The 22,275-nt window shown below is 35.9% G+C and overlaps 1 protein-coding gene across 1 annotated transcript; it reads left to right on the top strand.

The window, feature by feature from the left end:
* The first annotated feature begins 21,050 nt into the window (after nucleotides 1-21,050).
* Nucleotides 21,051-21,931, top strand: LOC110897901 (auxin-responsive protein SAUR36). Its single transcript, XM_022144635.2, has one exon. The coding sequence runs from the start codon at nucleotides 21,271-21,273 to the stop codon at nucleotides 21,748-21,750; it is 480 nt and encodes a 159-aa protein (XP_022000327.1). The 5' UTR covers nucleotides 21,051-21,270; the 3' UTR covers nucleotides 21,751-21,931.
* The last annotated feature ends 344 nt before the right edge of the window (nucleotides 21,932-22,275 follow it).

Raw genomic sequence — 22,275 nt, 5'->3', positions numbered from 1 at the left:
GCCAAAGTAGACGGTGGATATCATTTGGGATACTCAACCACTGCTAAGGCCTACAAAGTGTTTAACACAAGGACCAAAACAGTGGAAGAGACTTTGAATGTGAAGTTCAATGAACTTTCTTCAATGAAAATCCTTGCAAATCCTGCAGAATTGTTTGATCTTGATAAATTTACTTTTGAAAATGTTTCTGTCAAGACTAACAGTGCAGGTCCATCACAAAGTCCTCCATCAGACTATGGATATGAAGTCATCATTCCACAACAAAAGTCTGCAACAATTGGAATAGCAGCAGATGTTCAAAATAGCTGTCAAAGCTCAACCACTGCTACCTCAACAGTTGTTGACCAAAGTAGCCCATTAACCTCTGCTTCCACATCTTCAAGCACTGTTGATAAAAGTCTTCAAACAGTGGATAAAAGTCAACATGTGTCCACATCACTACCTCCTATTCCTCCACCTCCATTTCAAGCCACTACTGGATCATCAAAGTCACCAGCAGTGGTTAGCTCAGATGATTCACATCTGTAGCCCTCACCATTAAATGCCATAGTTCCATACAAAGGAGATCTTAGCTTTTTGAAGTCTCATCCACCTGACCAAATCATTGGCAACATCAGTGAAGGGGTGCTAACAAGAAGCCAATCCCAAAACATCTATATTTTTGCTGGTTTTCTATCTCTCCATCAGCCAATCAAGTACTAAGAGGCACTGAAAGACAACAACTGGGTAGAGGCCATGTAAGAGGACCTCCAACAGTTTAAAAGACAACAAGTATGGGAGTTTGTACCACTGCAAGAGGGTGTGAGTCCTAAGAGCACAAAGTGGGTCTTCAAAAACAAAACTGATGAAAGGGGCATTGTTGTCAAGAATAAAGCAAGGCTAGTGGTTCAAGGTTTCAGACAGGAATATGGCATTGATTATGATGAAACTTTTGCCCCTCTAACAAGATTAGAAGCTATCAGACTGTTCTTGGCCTTTGCAGTCAACCACAACATAAAGGTGTTTCAAATGGATATCAAATGTGCTTTTCTCTATGGTAAGATTCAAGAAGAGGTATATGTTTGTCAACCTCCAGGCTTTGAGGATCCATTTAATCCAAATCATTTCTAAAAGCTAAATAAAGCTTTGTACGGCTTGAAACAAGCACTTAGAACCTGGTATGAAACTCTTTCCACCTTTCTTCTTTCCATTGGTTTCACCAGAGGTAAAATAGACAAAACATTGTTTTTAAAATGGAGAGGGAAAGATTTGATGATTGTCCAGATTTATGTGGATGACATCATTTTTGGAAGCACATGTTCTAAAATGTGTGAAGAGTTCAGACAACTCATGACAGCTGAGTTTGAAATGAGTGCAATGGGTGAACTCCAGTGCTTTCTTGGTCTCCAAGTGAAGCAACTGCAAAATGGTACTTTTATCCATCAAGGCAAATATGCCAAAGAACTTTCAAAGAAATTTGAGATGGATGATTGCAAACCATGTAGTACACCCATGGCAACAAATAAGCTAGTCATGACTGATGAAAAGGATGATTTGGTGGATCAAACATTATATAGAAGCATGATTGGGTCTTTACTGTACCTAACTACATCTAGGCCAGACATCATGTTTGCAACATGTGTTTATGCAAGATCCCAATCAGCCCCTAGGAAGTCTAACCTCATTGCTTAAAAAGGATCTTCAGATACATAAAAAGTGCTCCTACACTTGGTATCTGGTATCCTGCTAATGGGAATGTTAAGCTTTCAGGTTTTTCAGACAGTGACTTTGCTGGATGTAATACAACAAGGAAGTCCACATCAGGAGGGTGCCAATTTCTAGGTGATTGCTTAGTATCTTGGCAAAGCAAAAAGCAAGCAGTTGTTTCAACATCCACTGCTGAGGCAGAGTATATAGCTGCTGCAAGCTGTACAACCCAACTGTTATGGCTTCAAAATCAATTGCTGGATTTTGGTATCACTACCCTAAAGACACCTCTCATGTTGGATAGTCAGGCAGCAGAAAATATCATCAAAATCCAGTTTCACATTCAACCACCAAGCACATTGATATCAGACATCACTTTGTGAGGGATTGCTATGAAAAAGATTTGATTTCTCTACATCATGTTCCAACTAAAGATCAGCTGGCAGATGTGCTAACAAAAGCATTAAACACATCCACCTTTGAAAGCTTGATCTCTAGGATTGGCATGCTGAACATGGAATAACATGCAAAATCCTGTTTTTTCTATGAATAAAAGCATTAAACTGTTTTCAGAAAATCAAAAATGCATCCTTAAAAATAGCTAAAAATGAAAATTTTCATTAATCCTTAAAAGTCTGCCATAACCACTGTTTTTGGTTCAAACATCTGTTCTGTTAAATGCTGTCGACTGCTGAAAGTCAACCTCTGTTCTCTCATTTCCTTGTTAATCACTGTTGATCAAACATCAGTGTTTTAATCCACTGATAGATAAAATCAGCCACTGTTCTCATTGTAACCGTTGTAAACCACTGATATTGTGGTTTCCTACCAACTGTCCTCCATTATCATCAGAGGTTGTCATGTGGGCAGTACTTGGCCGTCAGATCTTTTGTAACCGTTGACACGTCAGCATACACTTTTTCCCCTATAAAACCCTGATTAAAACCCCCAAACAGGGTTTTCACTGTCGAATCAAATTCAAAATTCCTTTCTCAAAGCAGTTACCATCAATCTCTCTGAAAATCACTCATCTTCTTTATTCGTTCTTCATCTCTTTCAACTCGCAATGGCTCTTCCATTCAAAACCCCACATAATTACTTGGGCTTACTTGAAAAACCAAGTTATACCGAAACCTTCAACTCTGTAATTGATGCTCTGTCATCTTCAAAGTACAAAACTTTGTTGACCTGTGATGCTCCAATCTTCATGGACCCCCAACAAGAATTCTGGAAAAATGCTAAATTAGAAACTAAGGATAAAAAGCCCTTAGTCATCAATTCTTCAATAAAGGGTGTTCCAGTCACAATAACACCTCAAACAATTTCAGAGGTATTTGAACTCGACGATCTTCAAGGTAAAACCTCTTTCCCAAAAACAGAGTATCAAACTGATTTCATTGAAAGAGGGTATGAAGAAGAAATGAAAAAAGATACTTTACAAAAGGGCAGTTTTCCACCTGCCACAAGGTTTTTATTTCATACCCTCCTAATGTGTGTGTCAAACAAGACCACTGCTTTCAATGAAATCCCGTTCAAGATCCAATACATGGTTTATAATATACTACATGGAGAATTTTTAACTATTCCAAGGAGATCTTCAATTATCTTGTTACAAATGTTAATAGGAAATCATTTTTGTTATTTCCAAGGTTTTTAAGTTACTATTTTAATAAGAAATTTTCAAAGGATAATGCCCATGTGCTTATCCAAGGAAATCCTTTTTCAATAAAAAGCCTAACCTCTGAAACATTTACAAGGTTGTCAAAAACTTCCAAAACACAAACAGAGGTTCCTGAGTAGACTTCAGCAGCAACCACTGCTCCTAAGGCACCTGCTGTTGAGCCCACTTCTCAAGGTGATCACAGCAGCAAAACCACTGCTGTGAAACCCACACCTAAAACCACCAAAAGACCAAAACATAAAAAATCACAAAACCCCCCAAACCCACTAAAAAGGTAACTCTGGAAGATGAGATCCCAGAGATTATACCAGTGACAACACAAAAGTCACCAATAACCACTGCTGCTACTTCCTCACAGCAGTTGGATGAAAGATCTTAACCTGAGCCTTAAACTCCTCCTGCTTCTTCTCAAAAGGATCAGGTTGTAAGAACAGGGACACCACATTATGATGCTCTGGAATCACTTGATTCATCATCCACAGCCCACCTCCCGGGGCAAATTCTCTTTCTACCCCTATCCTCACTGCACAAATTCCACCACAAATAAAACCCTTGTTGGATGCACTTGATATAGCTCAGACAGAAATCAGTTCTTCTCAACCACCTATAACTGAGAATATGCCTCAACAAGTGACTCGGTCTGAGCTCCCTATTATTGCTAACCCACCAACAACTGAGGAGGTTACACTGCAGGATGTACACGTACTTCCTGTTAGTAGTTCAAGTGGAGCAGCTACTACAAGTGTTGAACCCACTGGTTTACACTTGGACAGTAGTTTCATAAGTGAGTCTCCCTTGAAGGCAATTTCTTCTTTGGGAACCAGGGTGTTTCCAGTATTCACTGGTTCACTCAAACTGGTTACCCCTGCTGAAGGAAGAAGTCCCCAGTACCAAGAAAAAGGGGCATCAGTGGATGATTTTTAGGATACTTTCTCTACGTCAACTGCTGATACAACCACTGTTAGTGGGAAATCAGATAATCCCATTAACTTGGGTGATGGTTTAATGTACAAAGAATTGATGAAGAGGGTTGGAAAACTTGAAACATCTGTTGTAGAAATCAAAGATATGTTGCAACAGTTGTTACAAGCACAAAAGGCAACACCCATGGTTGCTCCAGCTGCAACATCTGCTCCATCATCTGCTCCTACTCCCACTGAGCTTTTTGGGAATTATTTCAACCTCTGCTTCACAAACAAAGAGCATATGCTGATCAGCAACATGAAATTCAAGTTCAAAAGATCAGAAATTTGATGGAAGCAAGGTTCAAAGATACACAAGCAGACATCAAGGCAATCAAGGCCCATCTGCTGCAAACCACTGGCACTGCTCCTCCTTCAATCATTTTTGTTGACAAAGCTCCTGATGATGCCAAAAAGGGGGAGAAAAAGAAGAAGGGATGGGAAGATGGTGTAACATTGAACCAGATAAAAAATCTAGTCTGGCTGCAGAAATCCCTAGGCCAGATGGTTCCAAAAAGGTTGATGTAACCTTAGATGCTTTTGCTGATGAAAAAGCAAGGCTGAAAAAGGATATGGAGACAAAGGGTAAAACAAGGTTTGAGCATGAGAAGAAAGTTTTAATGGAGATGGAAGAACAGAGTACTTCTGAGCCCAAGGATGAGCAGGAAAATCCTAACCCTAAAAGAAGACAGCCTACTAGAAAAGTGAGGCAACCCAAATCCACACCTTCCAGAATCACAAAACATACTCCCAAAACTCCCAAAAGCTCCTCTCATCAAACCTCCAAACCAGCAGATGTTAAAACATCTATTGTATCAATAGCTGTTGGTACTTCAGTGGTTTCAACAGATGCAAACCCAACAACTGCCACCAATACTACATCAACACACACACCAACCACTGCCCCACTAAAAACAACTTCACGACCACCAACACCACCTGCCAAAAGGCAGAAGACATCAGGTGACACATCATCTGTTGTAATGACAACAGTGGTTGAAACACCAGTTGTTTCAACAACTGTTAGTCAGCCACCTACCACTCAAATCACCACCACTCAACTCACCAAAACACCATCAACCTCTCCTAAACCCAAAAGGAGAAGGATAATACTAGAAGATGATTCTTCACCACCTCCAACATCTTCAACCAGTGTCCCTTGTACCAATTCCAAACCCTGTTCCATTATCTTCAGCACAAGTTCAAAAACCAATCACTGCTATTGTTCCAGTGGGATTTCAATACCCGTTGGATCTTCCAACAGTCAAAGAGGAGATAAAGTCTTTCTACTTTGAAGATGACCCTGCTAAAATAAATTTACCATCTCTTCAAGGATATCCTAGGCCTAATAACATAGAAGAATATTTGAAGTTAAAGGCTCAATAAGCAGAGGATATCTCTAAAAGAAATACAGAACGAAAATCAGACAAAGAGATTCAAAGATACTACCAATATCTGCTCACTCAAGTCAGAACTTTGGAGCAGTTTTCAAAAGATCTTTGTTAGAAATTATCAGAAAGAGATGATGAAAGCCTGAGAAAAGATTACAATGAACACATTATGGCATACAAGAAATACAGGGCAGAAAAGGCTCAATATAAAGAATGGACCATTGGTGAGCTTAAAGAGGAGTTAGACAGAGTGGAAAAGATGAACAAAGACAAAGTAAAACACACTCCTCCTGTTTGGTCAAAGTACAAGAAAAATGTACCATAAAGAACTTTAAAGCTAAAGAGAATGAAAGAAGAGCGGATAACAACTGATTTTAGGTCAAGGAATCAGGTCACAAGATGGTCAGAGGATAAAGTGTTGGCCAATTACAAAAGGTTGGAAGAACTGAGAAAGAAAAATCCAAATGTGTGACAACCCGAATTTCCAAGGTTAGTCTTGAAGTTTTGATTTCCTTGTTATTCCTCTTTCACTTTTGCTACGACTAGTTATTAAACGTAAACGTGTCGGTATTCCATGTATTTGGGTCAACTGTATCTTGCACGCACACTCTAAAATTCGAGCCGGTTACCATACTGCTCACTATTCGGGCCGCACATAAAGTCCTCGGCCCAATTATAGTCCTATTTGCCTTCACCTTGACCCACAGCTTATGTAGAGCCCAATCCGAGCCCCTTGAGCTATACATATCTCGGCACAAACTTGTTGGGTTTAAGCCCATTATATCGGCTAAGGAGTGGACCACCCTAACTAACATTATAAGGGTTTACGTGACTTGTTAATGTGTATCACAAGGATTCAACACCAAACCCTACCTAGTTTCCAAGAATTCGTTCGGCAGCATACCCCCCTCCCCCTTGTGATCTGATCACCATCATTACATTCTTCATACTATATTGGTTAGTATTAATTCATGTTTCTTTTATTGTGATTTCTTTGAATATATATATATATATATATATGTGTTATTAGATAAAAAGGTCCTGTATGTATATTTGTATGAATTAATTTGATGGGATTGTTTAAGTGATTGATGGCGCATGTGAAGTTGTGATTGCTTGATTTCCATCAACCCATGTGCACATAAGTAAATGACTGCCATGTTAAATTGTGAATTCTATCTATCCATGTGCACCTCTTGAATATGTGTCAGAATTAGTCAAAAAAGGTGTAAACCATAGCAATTGCTTTAAATTTGCATGGGAAACTGTTTGTGTTAAATAGGAATTTAATTTCATGATTGATGATGATGGGTAACGAAAATTAAGTCATGAATTTCAGGGAGCTTGATATTAATTATGTATTCAGATTAAGACTAAAGATTTACTAGAATGAGTATGATATTTGACGAAATTGTGATGACATTATACAATCTGCCTTGGCCTATTGGGGGTGAATTGGGGTTATACATTTTGATTGGGCCCTGTGCGAGTAACTGGGCTGCGTAAATAAAAAGATTTATCTAAACTTCAACTGGGCCGCATGAAACTGTTTTTGTAATGGGCTGTATACTCGTGGTAGGCTGTATAATTCATTGGGCCTGAGCCGTGTGGGCCGCACGCTGATTCGGGGCAGCCGCATGATCCGATGGGCCACTTATTATCCTTGGGATTATGCGGCATGGAATTGTAGAGTAATTGGCCGAGGGGTTTCAGTAGGTCGCACCTATGCTAAGTGAATCATTAACCTAACTTAGTTACATACTTGTGTGTGGAAAGACTAATTATTGTATGTTTGCAAGCATTTAAACCATGAAACGATTTTACTCAGTAGCGGAATACATACTAAAGTGATTTCTTGGCAATATTGTATTGATAGATTGACTGGTATGATTAGGATTAAGTGTGTGTGATATATGTACTTTAATTGTGTGATAAGTGAATTAGGGATGCATGAGTTGTTGTATGTGAAATATCTAGTGTATGGGCACTCGATACTGATTGTTTCTAGTACTAATGTTAGGGCGTGTTTGATCAACCGTTAAACAAGAAATTAGTCATACCGAGCAAAACCAAGGTGAGTTCACACAGCCAAGGCATGGGGTTCCCAGGGTGGGAATGGGTTTTGGATTATTTATTCATACTTACTCAGATGATAGAATTTAATGATATGGTCCTCAGGGTGAGGAAGGGTAATGATGAGATACGACCTAGACTAGTATACCAATTGAACAGATCTTCGCACACACGCCAGGGGTTGGCCGCGATATTATGACTAATCTTCGCACACATGCCTAGGAAGGCCGCGAACTATACTCTAAACTTCGCATACATGCCAGGGTGGCCGCGATACAAACATACCTAGTCTAGAATAATTGGGAATATTCCCCCTAATCTTCGCATACATGCCTAGAGGGCCGCGATGGAAACTAATACGATACATGACTAAACGAACGAACATAATGCTACTCATACTATTACAATTACTGAACTGTACACTGTGAACTCGCTCAACTAGTTGTTGACTCTCTGCTGCATGCCTTGCAGGACCTTAGGTACTTATGGAGCTTGCACAAGGAGGAGCAGGTCGTTGTGGGCAATGGATCGTGAATGATTATGACATTACACACTTGATACTTATGTTTAGGTTTTTACATTTATGCTTCCGCTACACTTGATTATGTTGGTTTTGAAAACACCTTTCGTATTGTTGGATAACGACTACTACTACTTATTTACATGTTCAATATGATTGGTGGCTTGATCCTGGTCATGTCACGCCTCCAAGCGGTGGTACTCCATGTGTGGGATTTTGGGGGTGTGACAAAATGTTCCTCAAAAGCCTAACTATCCTGAAGCAGTGGTTCCAGTTAAACCACAAAAGCTACAAATCAGGAGATCCACTGCTCCACCTGCTGTCATCCTTTAGAAACAAAAGCAGATGGAAGCAGAAACAACAGAAGATATAGCACAAGGGGATTACATTATAAAAATGGTCCTTCAGTAGATGATAGCAGAAAATCCTGAATTGGCAAAAACTACAAACACTGCTCAACCGGTCATCACCAGGCCACCATCTCCAAACTCATCAGCAATAAAAACTCTCCCAAGAAACCCAAAGGATTCAAAAATACTAAAGTGGAAATCTGACAAACAGACCCACATATTGACTTTGCTCAGACCCAATGGTGAGGTGAAGCACATATCAAGGGAACAAGGACTTGGCCTGGGTGAAAAAGATCTCCTTGAGCTTCCACTGTGCAGAGATGAGGATGATACAAGTTCCATTGACTTTGAATTACAATTCAAAGGACAAGTCAGGGATTATTTGATGAGAAAATAAAAATCCAAGCATAATGAAGAGTTTTGGCAACATCTGTTCCAGGGGGAGATTGTTGGGATTGAACTCTACCAAAGGAAAAGTTGATAAAGCCAAAACTGGATCAGATCAGTGGATTCACAATAAGCAGATGTCTGTATTTGATCTTTCCCCATGACAGTGGCTCTAACATCTGATGGATTCAACTACTGCCTTTCCTAACTACTGCTGACCCAAAAGACTGATGAAGACTAACTGCTGATGCTCAATCAACTGTAATGTCTCAAGTACTGCTGAAGACTAAAGCACTGTTGGAGCCTAAGCAGTGGAATGAAGGATCAGTTTTTTTGTATATGCTTTGTATTTTGTAATCAGTGGTTGTAATAGGTCAGTAGTTTGAGTTTGTTAGGAGGTTAGATGTCACTATCATGGTGACATAAGCAAAGATGCCACAGTGGTTTGCTTTGTACTATAAATAGAACAATACCCTGTACTATTCTATTAGCTCTTTCTTCACTTGTCATTCTGTACGAACAAACCAGTGTTAGCTCAGGCTGAGGGGGAGATTGTAATACATGCATGCAAAGTGTAATTGAATCATTGTAATAAATATAATCATTCGATTCCATGGCAAACATGTGTGTTGAAAGCAATTCTTCCATTTAATTGTGTGTTGAAAGTTTGTTCCATTTTAATTCCGCTGCAATTACTCATTCATATTCATAATTCTCAAACAAAAACACAATCATAAGAAATTCAGATCCTAACAGACTTACTCCTACCATATGCTTGCCAAGTGATCAAACCTCCTCCTTTTTAAGTATAAACCTTTGTAAATATCAAAAGGACTTTGGAAAGGGTTAATCTTAGGCTAAGGGTAGGTGGTTTTTGGGTTAGTGGTTAGTAAAATGGCGAAAAGCGTAAAAAGCGTCGGTTGTCATAAAACTTTTTTGTTTTTGTGACATTTATTCCAACTAAGCATTTTCAAACAAGATTTCTTTGAGGAACTTGTTTGGTTATTGCAAGACTCTTTATTTTTTTGTGTCACAAGATAACCGAGCTTTTTTTTACTAAAATAAATGGGTTTGAAAGGAAAAAGGGTTTGGTGGGTAATGGGTGTTTGTTTTACGGGTTTTTGAAACAAAAAGGTTTAGGCTCAAAGGGGTTAACTAGTGGGATTTTAGGTAGTGATGTAAAAAGAATGAAAACAATGGTTTTGAAAGAAATGTTAGTCCTAATGCCTCCATCATTTACTTACTTGGGTTTAAGTTGGTAAGGACTGGGAATGTATCGTCTTGGCAAGTTCTAGAGTCGTAAGAACCAAGCGGCTATTCACACAAGAAACGAAAATGAGCATTTAGTTTAAAGATGTATGCATGTATGCTCAATAAAGGCTCAAAACTTACTTATTGTAGGAATGGGTGTATAGTGTGAAGAAGTATATATAATCAAATTTTAAAAAGATTTGTCATGCCTTTTTATAATTTTCTTATTTGGTTCTTTTTATCACGACGCTATCGGTTGTAAATTTGTAAAACTTAACCTTTTTAGAACTTGTTATTCCCAAATTAAAACAAGACAAGTAAAAAATGAATTTTTTTTTTTTGAAAAGATTTGGGGTGATTAGCGGTTCCAATGCGAGTTTTGTGTAAGGCTTGTTATTAGGACTTGCAAGATTCAAGGTTTTAGCTCCCCCCCCCCCAAACTTAAATTACACATTGTCCTCAATGTGTCCAAAAATAAGTTTTTTCGGTTGATTAGAATGTGTAAAAGTGGGTTAAAAACAAGTTTTTATGTTACTGGGCAGCTGACCACGGGCCATGGTGGGCTGACCACGGCCCCGTGGTCAGATTGCCAGTAACAGAAAGTTACAGAAGGTTGACCACGGGGCGTGCCCAGTGGACACGGCCCGTGGTCAGTTACCTTTTAGAAAATTTTTCAGCAGAACCCTGGGCACGGGGGCATGTTGGGTGGCCACGACCCCGTGCTGCACATGCTGTAATGCTGGAAATTTGTCGGGAGGCTCCTATTTACGTGCATGGGGGTCCCTTTTTCAACGTCCCTTTGCCATCTCCAATCCTTCTTTGAGTGTTTATTATCCCTACTAATTTATAAACTTAAAAAAAGCATTAATTAAGAACTAAACTAAATCTTAAACATGATTGTCCTTTCAAAATAAAAGAAGCCATACTTTTGAAAGTTGAACAAGTATGTTTAAGTAAACTACCTTTATTAATTTATAATCCATGAAATGCCTCCATGGTGCGCCACGTTTATAAGGGTCCTTGGCTAGACCTACCGTATCGGGTGGTTCTGGCTCATTTTCAGTTAGGGGGTCGTCATTGCCAATTGGATATTTCATTGATTGGTCAAGATCGACATACCTTTTGTCGGCCCCAAGTGAATTGGTAGGTTGTTTTGCTTTCGGGTGATCAAGGCTTGATGGGTTTTCACAAAATATTGTCCTAACACAAGTGGAGCATCATCAAGAATTATGAAGTCAGTTAGGACTGTCGTTTGATTCATTTGCACTAACACGCCCTCAATCACTCCCGTTGTTTTTATTTTTCGATTAGAAAGAGAAATAGGAATTTGAAGTGGAGAAAAATCACTAATATTTAATTTTTCAAAAATGTAGTTTGCCATTATATTAACACAAAGATCTTTATCAATTGTAATGTTACTAATAAAAGTGTTTTGAAAGAAACATGGAACCGGTGTGATGTTCATTTCAATTTGCTCATCTTTTATTAGCGTAGTTTGATCATCTGTTAATTTAATGCTAACCATTTCGTCAATTTTAATGTTAGTGCTTAACTCTTTTAAAAACTTAGCATGAGTAGGTACCAAAAAATGATTTTTGGAAGAAGGTAGCAAAAGGTTAATTTCTTGAAAAATTCACTCTTTTTCGAAATTATCGTTTTTGGACTTACCTCTCTCGTCGTTTGGTTCATGCGTTGGTTTTTCACTTTGTTGTTCTTCCATTTTTACTTCTTCAATTATTACTTCCTTAGTACAAATAGCCTCTTCCCTTTCGCGGGATTCTTTTACAAAGCGTTCAAGATTTTTGAGACTTTGTATAAGGCTTTCGGCTTCGGGAATGATAGTTGGTGGTTCGTGAAAGTTAGAGGGATAAGTGTCCCAAAAGCTTGATTTTGGAAGTTCAAACCTTGGTTCCTCATAGTAATCTTATGAGGTGGATGGTTGGAAAAGGTCACAATATTGTACTGAGTGAGGATTACCGCAAATGGTACAATATTCTTCCTCGTAATCATCCTTTATGTAGTAGTGAGTGTAATATCCTGATTATTGATCCATGAGAAATCACTCAGCAGATTACAGAGTCTCAGGACCAGAAAACAAAATTAAAAAGCTGAAACAGAAGCTCACCACGGCCCCGTGGTCAGTAGACATGGCCCCGTGGTCAAATTCTGTATCTGAGCGTTTTGAAAAGTGTTACTGGTTATGTGCAGCACGGGGGCATGTCCAGTGGGCACGGCCCCGTGTTCAGCTTGCTGTTATGCTAAAAATTCCTAAAAATTGAAAAACAACGCGCAGTTTTGAAAATGTTTTGAAAAATGATTAGGCCGTCGATTTTAAACTTTCTTAAAATCCTTGTGTCCTTGGCAATGGCGCCAAAAACTTGGTGTGCGTTAAGCGTGATATGATTTTATTAATATTTTAAGCCCGTTTTACACATTAGTCAAGTTTTAAATTTATAAAACACGATATTGTACTAACACTAAACACACACTAGGGCAAGTGCACCCATCGCGAGCGTAGTATAGTGTTGGTAAGATACTGAGGTCATCCAAGGACACAAGAGCTTTTAATACCAGTTTATCGTCGACGTATAATCAATCTAAATTTTTGGAAAAGAGTTTTTAAGCATGAAAATAAATCTAAAAATTAAAAGATAAATAAATGAGAAACAAATAGACAAGATAGAATCACTTGGATCCAACTCATTTTTAATGTATCCTTTGATGATTTTCGCACTTTCGGACTTTTTAAGAGATTATCTTAGTTATAGTAGTAGGCCCCTCTTTTGAAGGTGACGTTACCCTCAACCCAGTGGTTTGAGTCAGCAGGGATACAATCCTAAAGGGTCGGAATATTGAAAGACAATTAAGTAAGTTATTAATTCGAAAAGTGGTAGGCCCCTCTTTTGAAGGTGACGTTACCGTCGGCTAAGTGGTTTGAGTCAGCAAGGATACAATCCCAAGAAGCCGGTTTAAAGTTTTAATAGTAGTTTACATATGAGGGGTTCAAGCTATTCGCACCCCCGCCATCCAATACCTTTGGGGAATTGAAGGAGGTCCCAGTAAGATTGAACCAAGTCCTCGCAGAATCTATACACTGAACGATACAAGAACTTTACCAAACCACCCTCCTAACCCCCTTCCAGGTAATTAACGCGCTTTATATAGATCGTAAAGACACGAATGAGAAAATCAATGACATCATGAAGAAATGGTAAAGAAAATTCACTTTCAACATAAGAAACTAGTTATTAAAGTCATTAATACAAAACCAATTAAAAAGTGCCGAAAGATTAAAAATCAAAAGTAATACATTAAAGACTTGTCTTCACCAAGTGATGTAAGAGATTAGCCAAACATGGCCTTTGATTAACAAGAACTCTTACCATCAATCTTGGATCCCGAGACCACTACACACTATAAAGATGATAGATGGATGCTGGTGGTGGGTGTTGGTGTTGTAGTGCTGGTGGAGTGGTGGCAAAGTGGGAGAGAAGTGGTTTGCCAAGTGATCCATTTGAAAGGAACCAAGCACCCCTATTTATAGTCAGATCAGAGCCTTGACCACGGCCCCGTGCCCACTGGGCACGGCCCTGTGGCCAGCTCCTTCTCTTCCTTCATTAATTTCAGCTGTCAGCAGAGGGCCCCACACGACCACGTGGCTTCTGGACACGGCCCCGTGGTCAACTCTTTGTCGTACTATCAAGATTCCGCAAATCTGAGAGTTGACCACGCCCCATGGTGAGTTGGGCACGACCCCATGGTGGGCGTAGAAGCTTCTGCAGGTCTTGTCTTTTTGTGTGAGGTCTGACCACGGCCCATGCCTGGCTAGGCACGACCCTGTGGTTAGTTTCTGTCTTCTTGTTTTTACTTTGGGGGATGCTGCCGAGGGGGCGGGCATGTCACGTTATTCTTTCTTCTTGTATTTATGTTGGTTTTGGCTGCTTATTTGTTCCTTAAGTTTTTTTAAGCTCGTTTAGTCCTGTAAATTCAAAAGGATGAAAGAAACGTGTTTTTTCCAACATTAGTACTGAAAAGGGTTAGTTTTATGCCTCTATTGATGTAATTTATATGTACACATCAATTATTCCTGATATTAAACTACAATCACGACTCACAAAGTTAGAAGTGGGATTTTTCTAGATTAAAGAGTTTCCGGTGGTGATTTTTACATTACTGAAGATCATTGTTCCAGGTTGTAGGTGGGTGGTATGGCTTGGTGGTGCTAGGAAAGAAAGAAGATGGGTGGGCGATTCAGATTTGGAGGTCCGTATAGTTAGGGCAGTGCATAGAAATTGGTGGGCATGTTTGTAGAGGATAACAACCCGTATACTTGTTGGATAGCATTGTTGACTTCACCAGACGAGCATAAGCAATTTATTACATTAATCACTAATGAGCTTGATTGTTGCAAAATCTTGAGGGGAGAAGATGAGAGATGCGGAAGTTACAATCGGAGCCGATTTTTGCAGAATATTGTGAGATTAATTGGAGTTTATGATGAATCGCATGATGAAGTGGTCGTTGCGGTGGGGGCTTGAGTGAAGGCCGTAGAGTGGCTGGGTGGTGGCTTTAGGTTACAAGGACAGGGAGAAAGAGGGTAAGGGTGTTGACTTGAGATTGGGAATATTTTTTTGTTGAAAACAATTTTTAACTAAGTTGTTGAAATGACTAAATTACCCTAAACTGAATAGACTAGACTAAAAAATTTAACTTGGTTAGTGTTAAAGGGCCTATGGTGTAATGCTTTTAACAAAATAAGGACTGTGACTGTAATTATTGAAGTTAAAGGGCATCTATTGCAATCTGATACATACATAAAGGAGTGTAATTTACCCTATAATTTGCAACATATCTATGCATTATGATTTGTAACATAATGCTTAGTGGGTTGTATCCACTAAAGACAAATTTATATTTCATTTAAATATTATAAATAATTTTGTATTTCAGTTAAATATTATAAATAATTTTGTGAGTTAACACGCTGCAACGTGCATGTGTGGTTAAAGGATTCTACGTCGTCTATTTTTTTCCGTTTGACAGGTTCATTGTAACACTCGGGTCCTAGATCAATTTAATTATTTTTCTATATGTTTTACGTTTCGGTTTAATTTCTTCGTATTAACACGCTGCAGCTTCAGTGTTGGTGGTCGCTGATAGTAGTGTAGCATTGGTGTTCGCCCCAACTGCAATGCGGGGGTGCTTAATACTAGTTAATGTATAAAAAGAATGTTAAAATAAAAATAAATAAAATTTTGTTTAAAGGTGGTTTTCTCGAAGTTTTCTAGTAACCGGGAGTTCAAACCAAATAATGAACACCCCTATTAATGATAAGAAAAAGTGGGGATCTAGATTAGGGAAATGGAATTACTGATAACTACCAAATTTCCTGAGATACAAAACGATGGTCACAATTCGTCAGTGAGAAGTTGTAACTGTAAACTCTATCGGGCTAAAGAGACGAATTTAGTGAACACAACCTTTTAGTTGAATACCACTGTAAACTGTGGTTGGATCTGAGAGTGTATGTTTGTGTGTGTTTTTGATAAAACAGTTTAACAAATTTAATAGTTCCCCAAAATATAAAATAATAAAAACATCAATCAATACACAACTGGATTTGGGAAATGACTGTCAAATGATTCAATTATATCAAATGATTTAAGAACAATCAAAGTACAATTCACTCCCCCTCACCAGGTGCACTCACTCTCTTACTTCTTATGTTTTTCTCTCTCTAGATTCTTTGATCCAGATGATCTTCAGCTGTAAGAGTTCTAAGGATTACGTCGTGTTCTATTCTATTTATAAGAGTAGAGAACTGCTAGTGACGTCACCATGAAACGACCCTAAACAACCTAGTAAATGATGTAACTGTCTGAAGTTTGCAAAACTGCTGGACAGTTGGAATAAAATAAGTGTTACATTAAAACTACTAAAAATACAAAGATACTACTGGGAACCCAAAATTGCTGGAAGGATTCCAGTACTTTTGGTTTCCAGTACACTTTTGGTCTTCTCAGTTGACTTGTTGACTAGTCTTTGGTCTTAAACTTTTTCACTAGAGCTGTTGACATGTTGACCAACACTTTTCTTGTTAGTGCTTGTACTTTGTCTTCCATTACTTTGACACAGTAGTTCGTTCCGGCTATTTTAGTTGGTTGTTTGAGAAGCTTTCAAGATGGGAACTTTGGTACTTTGATCATTCTTTAATCTTATTTTATCAGGCAAGGAAGATGGATTCTTTAGATTCTAGTTTTTATCACCATCAATAGATCTTACATAACCCAACAAGCTATAATGTTGTGGTATATATATTCTAAGCTAGTGGCACACGAATTTGTTTATCATATCTTAAACCTAGAAAACATGATTAAATAACATGTTAACATCAACCCTAGATCATCGCTAACACCCATAATTAAATAACAAAACCTTGTTTCTTATGTCTTAAAATAGGTAATTTTAATTAAATTAACGTCTTTAGATCCGCATTTATGTATTTCAACCAAATGGATTAGAACATGTTGTGTTCTATGATGTTTGGTCTCGAGATCTATCAGGGTATTTACAATTGTTTCTGGATTAAATTAAGAAACCAGTCATGCATTAAATACTAGTACTACAAAGTATATCGTACCAATCAAAATAAAAAAATGTGTACTGGTTGGTACAAGCGGCACTTGAATCCGGAAATCAGGATCTATGCATGTTCGAAGCAATGCAAAACATTGTCAGCATTTGTCGTCTTGTACTAATATATACATTTGACATGCTTTTGTACTAATAAATTTACTAATTGTTCTACATATTTGTTTAATCATTTTAAATCATTATTATCTATTATAGTGAAGTTACGTAATATGCATATTTTCTAAAACGTATAGTGATACTTGGACGATTACCCGACACTAGTTTTAATCGCATAACCACACGTCAGATTCGAATAATTAACGTATTAAATTTGACGTAATATGCATAACCACACGTCAGATTCGAATAATTAACGTATTAAATTTTGAAAAATATGCAAAATAGTATTTGAAATTGTTAATAAAATTCAAAAAATATTTAATCATTAGAGGCATAGTTAAGTATTTGATACTTTAGATCAGTGGCGGAACTAGCTCATTAAATCAGGGGTATCCTAAAAAATTTTTTTTTACCATGCAATCATACAATATTAAAAAAAAGACAATAAATAAATAAAGTAAACAAATAACTAATAGATTTGGCCTCTTCTTTTTTCATAGATTGAAATCGTTCCATCACATCGTCGTCTTTTACTTTATGAAAAAAATCCTTTTCGACCGCACAAACATGGCATTGTTCAAAAATTACGGGCCCATTCGATTGCATAAATCTGTCTTGATAATCTTCAATTTTCAAAAAACATCTTTTAACGGTTGCGGTTGTAACCGGTAAAACCAAAGCTAGTTTCACTACCTAGTAAACCAAAGGCCAAAAAATATATGTTCCCATTTCAACCATAAGATGCACAAGATCACTTATTCTATTACATGAGCTTTATTAGTTATTACAATTTGGGCTTAATTATCATAAAAATAATTATTTAGGCTTTGTTACTAAACATGTTTTGGGCTTAATGAATAATATCAAGTTTCATAATTTTCTCTTAGGGGTATCCTCGTATATGTTTTTGGGTAGGCTATGTATAAAATCGGAAAAAAAAATTACACCGCGAATACGAATACGGGGTTGAGCCGTAGCCCGTGCTACGGCTCATTCTTAATTAGTTCCGCCCCTGCTTTAGATCAGTTTTTGGGATAAATTTATGATCAATTCCAGGGAATTAGAATCACAAGGGAACACATATGATCGTAAATATATACAGTACCTGATATTTTATTCGAGATCTTAAAAGATCATATCATATCATATTCTTTTTATGGAAAAGTCTACTTTTAGGAGGTTCAATTCAAAATACATGATCGAAATTATGTAGATAAATAATCGTGTGAATTCATAAATTCAAAAAATCAAGTATTTTAAAATAAAAAAAAATAAATGATATTTTTTAATAGAGTTAATTACATAGTTAGTCGTGGTTTGCACAAAGTAACATACTTAGGTACTAATAGTTTAAAATCACATTCTAGGATATTAACTTTTCATTTTGTAACGTTTGAAGGTATTAACATTATTTGTAGGCTTAAAATCACATTCTATTAGTACCTAAATATGTTATTTTGTGCAAACCACATGGACTAACTATGTTAATACCCTAGAAGTTAATACCTTCAAACGTTACAAAATGAGAAGTTAATACACTAGAAGGTGATTTTAAACTATTAATACCTAAGTATGTTATTTTGTGCAAACCACATGGACTAACTATGTAATTAACTCTTTTTAATATGACCCAAGCCATTAAGACCTGTCTATTTATCACTTATATAAGTCATGTGGAGAAAGTTCTATGCAGAACACTAAATATTGTGAGAACACGTGGAACAAAATGAATCACTCTTTTTTTCAAACCTAAAACCTAAAAAGTAAATGAAAATGTTATAAATGTAAGATTTATCATTTCTCACACTAGAATTTAAAACAAAATATTAAAAATCTTCAGTTTTTAAATAACCTACACACATTTATAGGTTATATGTAGGCTAAATTACCTACATGTATGTAGACTATGTTTAGAAAAAAATATATGATTTTTTATGTATATATAATATAAATATAAATGTAAGAAACATAAAATATAAGAAATATGAACCTTACATCCCAAAATTTAGTGATATAGAGTTGTTCTTTTTGTTCTCGTAATAATTAGTGTTCTGTAATGATCCTTATCCTAAGTCATATAACTAGGGGCGACAAAATCGGTGGGTTTGGTAGGTTTGGGTAATGGGTTAGGATGGGTTTAGGTTAGGATGAGTTTATTAAGAAATTGGTTAGAATGGGTTTAGGTTAAAATGGGTTTTTGTTAACATGGATTTGTGCATGAAAAAAAATCAAAAAAATTATAAAAAATCTAAAAAAATCTACAAAAATCCAAAAAATTCTAAAAATTCCAAAAAATAACAAAAAATCCAAAAAATTCTAGAAAAATAAAAAAAAATCCAAAAAAATTCTAAAAAATCAAAAAAATAATAAAAAATCCAAAAAATTCAAGAAAAATCAAAAAATCCAAAAAAATCAAAAAAATTAAAAAAATCAAAAAATTCTAAAAAATAAAAAAAATAATAAAAAATCCAAAAAATTCTAAAAAATCAAAAAAATAATAAAAAAACAAAAAATAATAAAAAATCCAAATATCAAAAATAATAAAAATTAAAAAAAATCCTAAAAGTAAATAAATAATAAAAAATCAAAAAAAAATCTAAAAATTTCTAAAAAATCCAAAGAATTCAAAAAAATCAAAAAATTCTAAAAAATCAAAAAATATAAAAAATAATAAAAAATAAAAAAATTCTAAAAATAAAAAAATTCTAAGAAATTCTAAAAAATCAAAAGATTCTAAAAAATCAAAACAAGTCTAAAAAATCAAAACAAGTCTAAAAATAAAAAAAATATAAAAAAATCCAAAAAATTCTAAAAAATTCTAAAATCTTTTTCCAGATTTTTTTGGATTTTTAAGAATTTTATGGAATTTTTATTATTTTTAGACTTTTTTTATTTTTTAGATTTATTAGATTTTTTTCCTTTTTTTATTTTTTTGATTTTTTAGAATTTTTTGGATTTTTTTAAATTTTTTGATTTTTTTTATTTTTAATTGAATTTTAGATTTTTTTAATTTTTCAGAATTTTTTGGAAATTTTATTTTGGATTTTTTTTATTTTTTAGAATATTTTTAATTTTTTATTATTTTTTTGATTTTTTAGAATTTTTGGATTTTTTTATTATTTTATTATTTTTTACAATTTTTTGAATTTTTATTATTTTATTATTTTTTACAATTTTTTTATTTTTTTAATTATTTTTTTTATTTTTCCTGATTTTTTAGAAATTTTTTATTATTTTTATTATTTTTAAAATTTTTCTTATTTGTGAAGCCAACGTCAACGAACACTCGAACTGGATGAAGAATCTGTCTGTGATTCTCTTTTTTGAGTTGCTCTTTTACCCAGCATAATACCCATCATGACCCACGAATTATTTTAAATAGATATCATATAACTTATCCTGACTCATCCTTAATTATTTCTTAACTCATCCTGACCCATCCTCATTTTTAAAATGACCCAAAATAACCTAAAAAACCCAAATGAGTTTTTATTGCTAGGCCTACATATAACCTTAAACATAGACTACGTTATGCCTATTTTAAATCTGATATTTTTCTAGCATATTCCCCCTTGTCCTCTTGCTTCAATTGATAACTAACATGTACTTGTCTAAGATATGATTTTACCATAAGATAAGCATAAGGAGCACCCAAAAACCCTACAATTGATAACTAACATGTACTTGTCTAAGATATGATTTTACCATAAGAGTCTTATCAAAACCCCCCACCATTACCTTCTCTAATTATAACCATAATGTTGTTTTGTCTCTTAGTTTATCCATTCAAAAGAAAGAAACTTTTGTGACTACTTTATCCGTTTGGTCACACTTTTGATTTGAAATTTACATGCCACATGAGCCACCTGAACCGTGTGCCGACATCCCACCTTCTTCCTTCTACACCACAATTATAATCAAATTCCTTTGACACAAAAAAAAAATGCTCATAAGTCACACACAAACGAATCTTGTTCTTTCACTCCACACCCCCACCCCCTCACCACCTTTATATATATACCACCTTTAACACTTGACGTGGATTCACATCTTTCTGACTCAATCACAAACCTTTTGACCTCACTCAAATCATCATTTTTTCCATTAAAAGCTTGACCACCACCACCCTATATCCCACAACTTGCCGTGTTAATTCGAGATTCTGATCACTACCCATTTCATTTCACAGAAAACCCTTGTAATCTTATCAACTTTCATGGCCATGAAACAACAAATTCGTGGTTTCCGAATTCGCATGAAGCTTGCTAAAGTGATCAAATGGGCACTTCATGAAAAACCCTTAAATGGTACGGACAAAGCCATGACAAGGCTATGCAAGTTCGGCAGGAGTATAAAAAGAACCATAAAAGACCTCTTGTTGTTGAAACCGGGTTCAAATTATATTCGGCTTGGGCGAGAAAGCATGGATAGGGAAAAACCGGTGCCGAGAGGGCATTTGGCGGTTTATTTTGGAGAAGAAGAGGATGATTTACGTAGGGTTTTGGTGCCGGTGATTTATTTTAATCATCCACTTTTTGGTGAGTTGTTGAGGGAGGCTGAGAAGGTTTATGGGCATGATCATTGTGGTGGTATACATGTACCGTGCCGGTTTTCTGAATTCGAGGATGTACAAAGTAGGATTAGTGCCGCCGGTGGTTGTGGTGTGTATGGTGGTTCACGGCGGAGCTGGTTGTAACGGTGGTGGTTGACTAGAGTCACCTATTTTTAAAGAGATTATATTGTTTGTGTTTCATGTTTTCTAGTGGTTTGTGCTACTTTGTTAGCCTCCTTGTCACATGTAAATATAATTTGGAGTTTATCTTTTAAAGTTTTAATAAATTTACTAATGCAAGATATGCAAAAGTGATTGATTCAAATCATAGCAATTATTTTTGTAAAATAGTAACAATTCAAATCATGCAAAAATATTGGTGTGAAATTGATTGATTTGGATAATGTAAAAATATCACATAGTGTTGGTAGTAAATTATGCATATATTACACAATAAAATGGTCACATATACACTCACTACAAAGAGAGAACACTAAAATCTATAGGGAGGACAAAAGTTGTCCTTATAGAACAATTTATTGGGAGGACGTTTCTTTCTTATAGAGTTTTTCTTCATTTCAAATAAGATTTTTGTATAGGGACCAAATGTCGTCCCTGTAGCTCGAAGATAAATTGTTTTTGTTTTTTTTTTAATTCTAATAATATCAT

This window comes from Helianthus annuus, chromosome 13 (genome assembly GCF_002127325.2).
Source record: "Helianthus annuus cultivar XRQ/B chromosome 13, HanXRQr2.0-SUNRISE, whole genome shotgun sequence".
Lineage (NCBI taxonomy): Eukaryota > Viridiplantae > Streptophyta > Magnoliopsida > Asterales > Asteraceae > Helianthus > Helianthus annuus.
The sequence above is the reverse complement of the archived record's forward strand: the minus strand, read 5'-3'. Positions and strand labels throughout refer to the sequence as shown.

Coding starts and splice junctions, on each gene's coding strand:
- LOC110897901 (XM_022144635.2), top strand. CDS start 21,271: ATGGCCATGAAACAACAAATTCGTGGTTTCCGAATTCGCATGAAGCTT.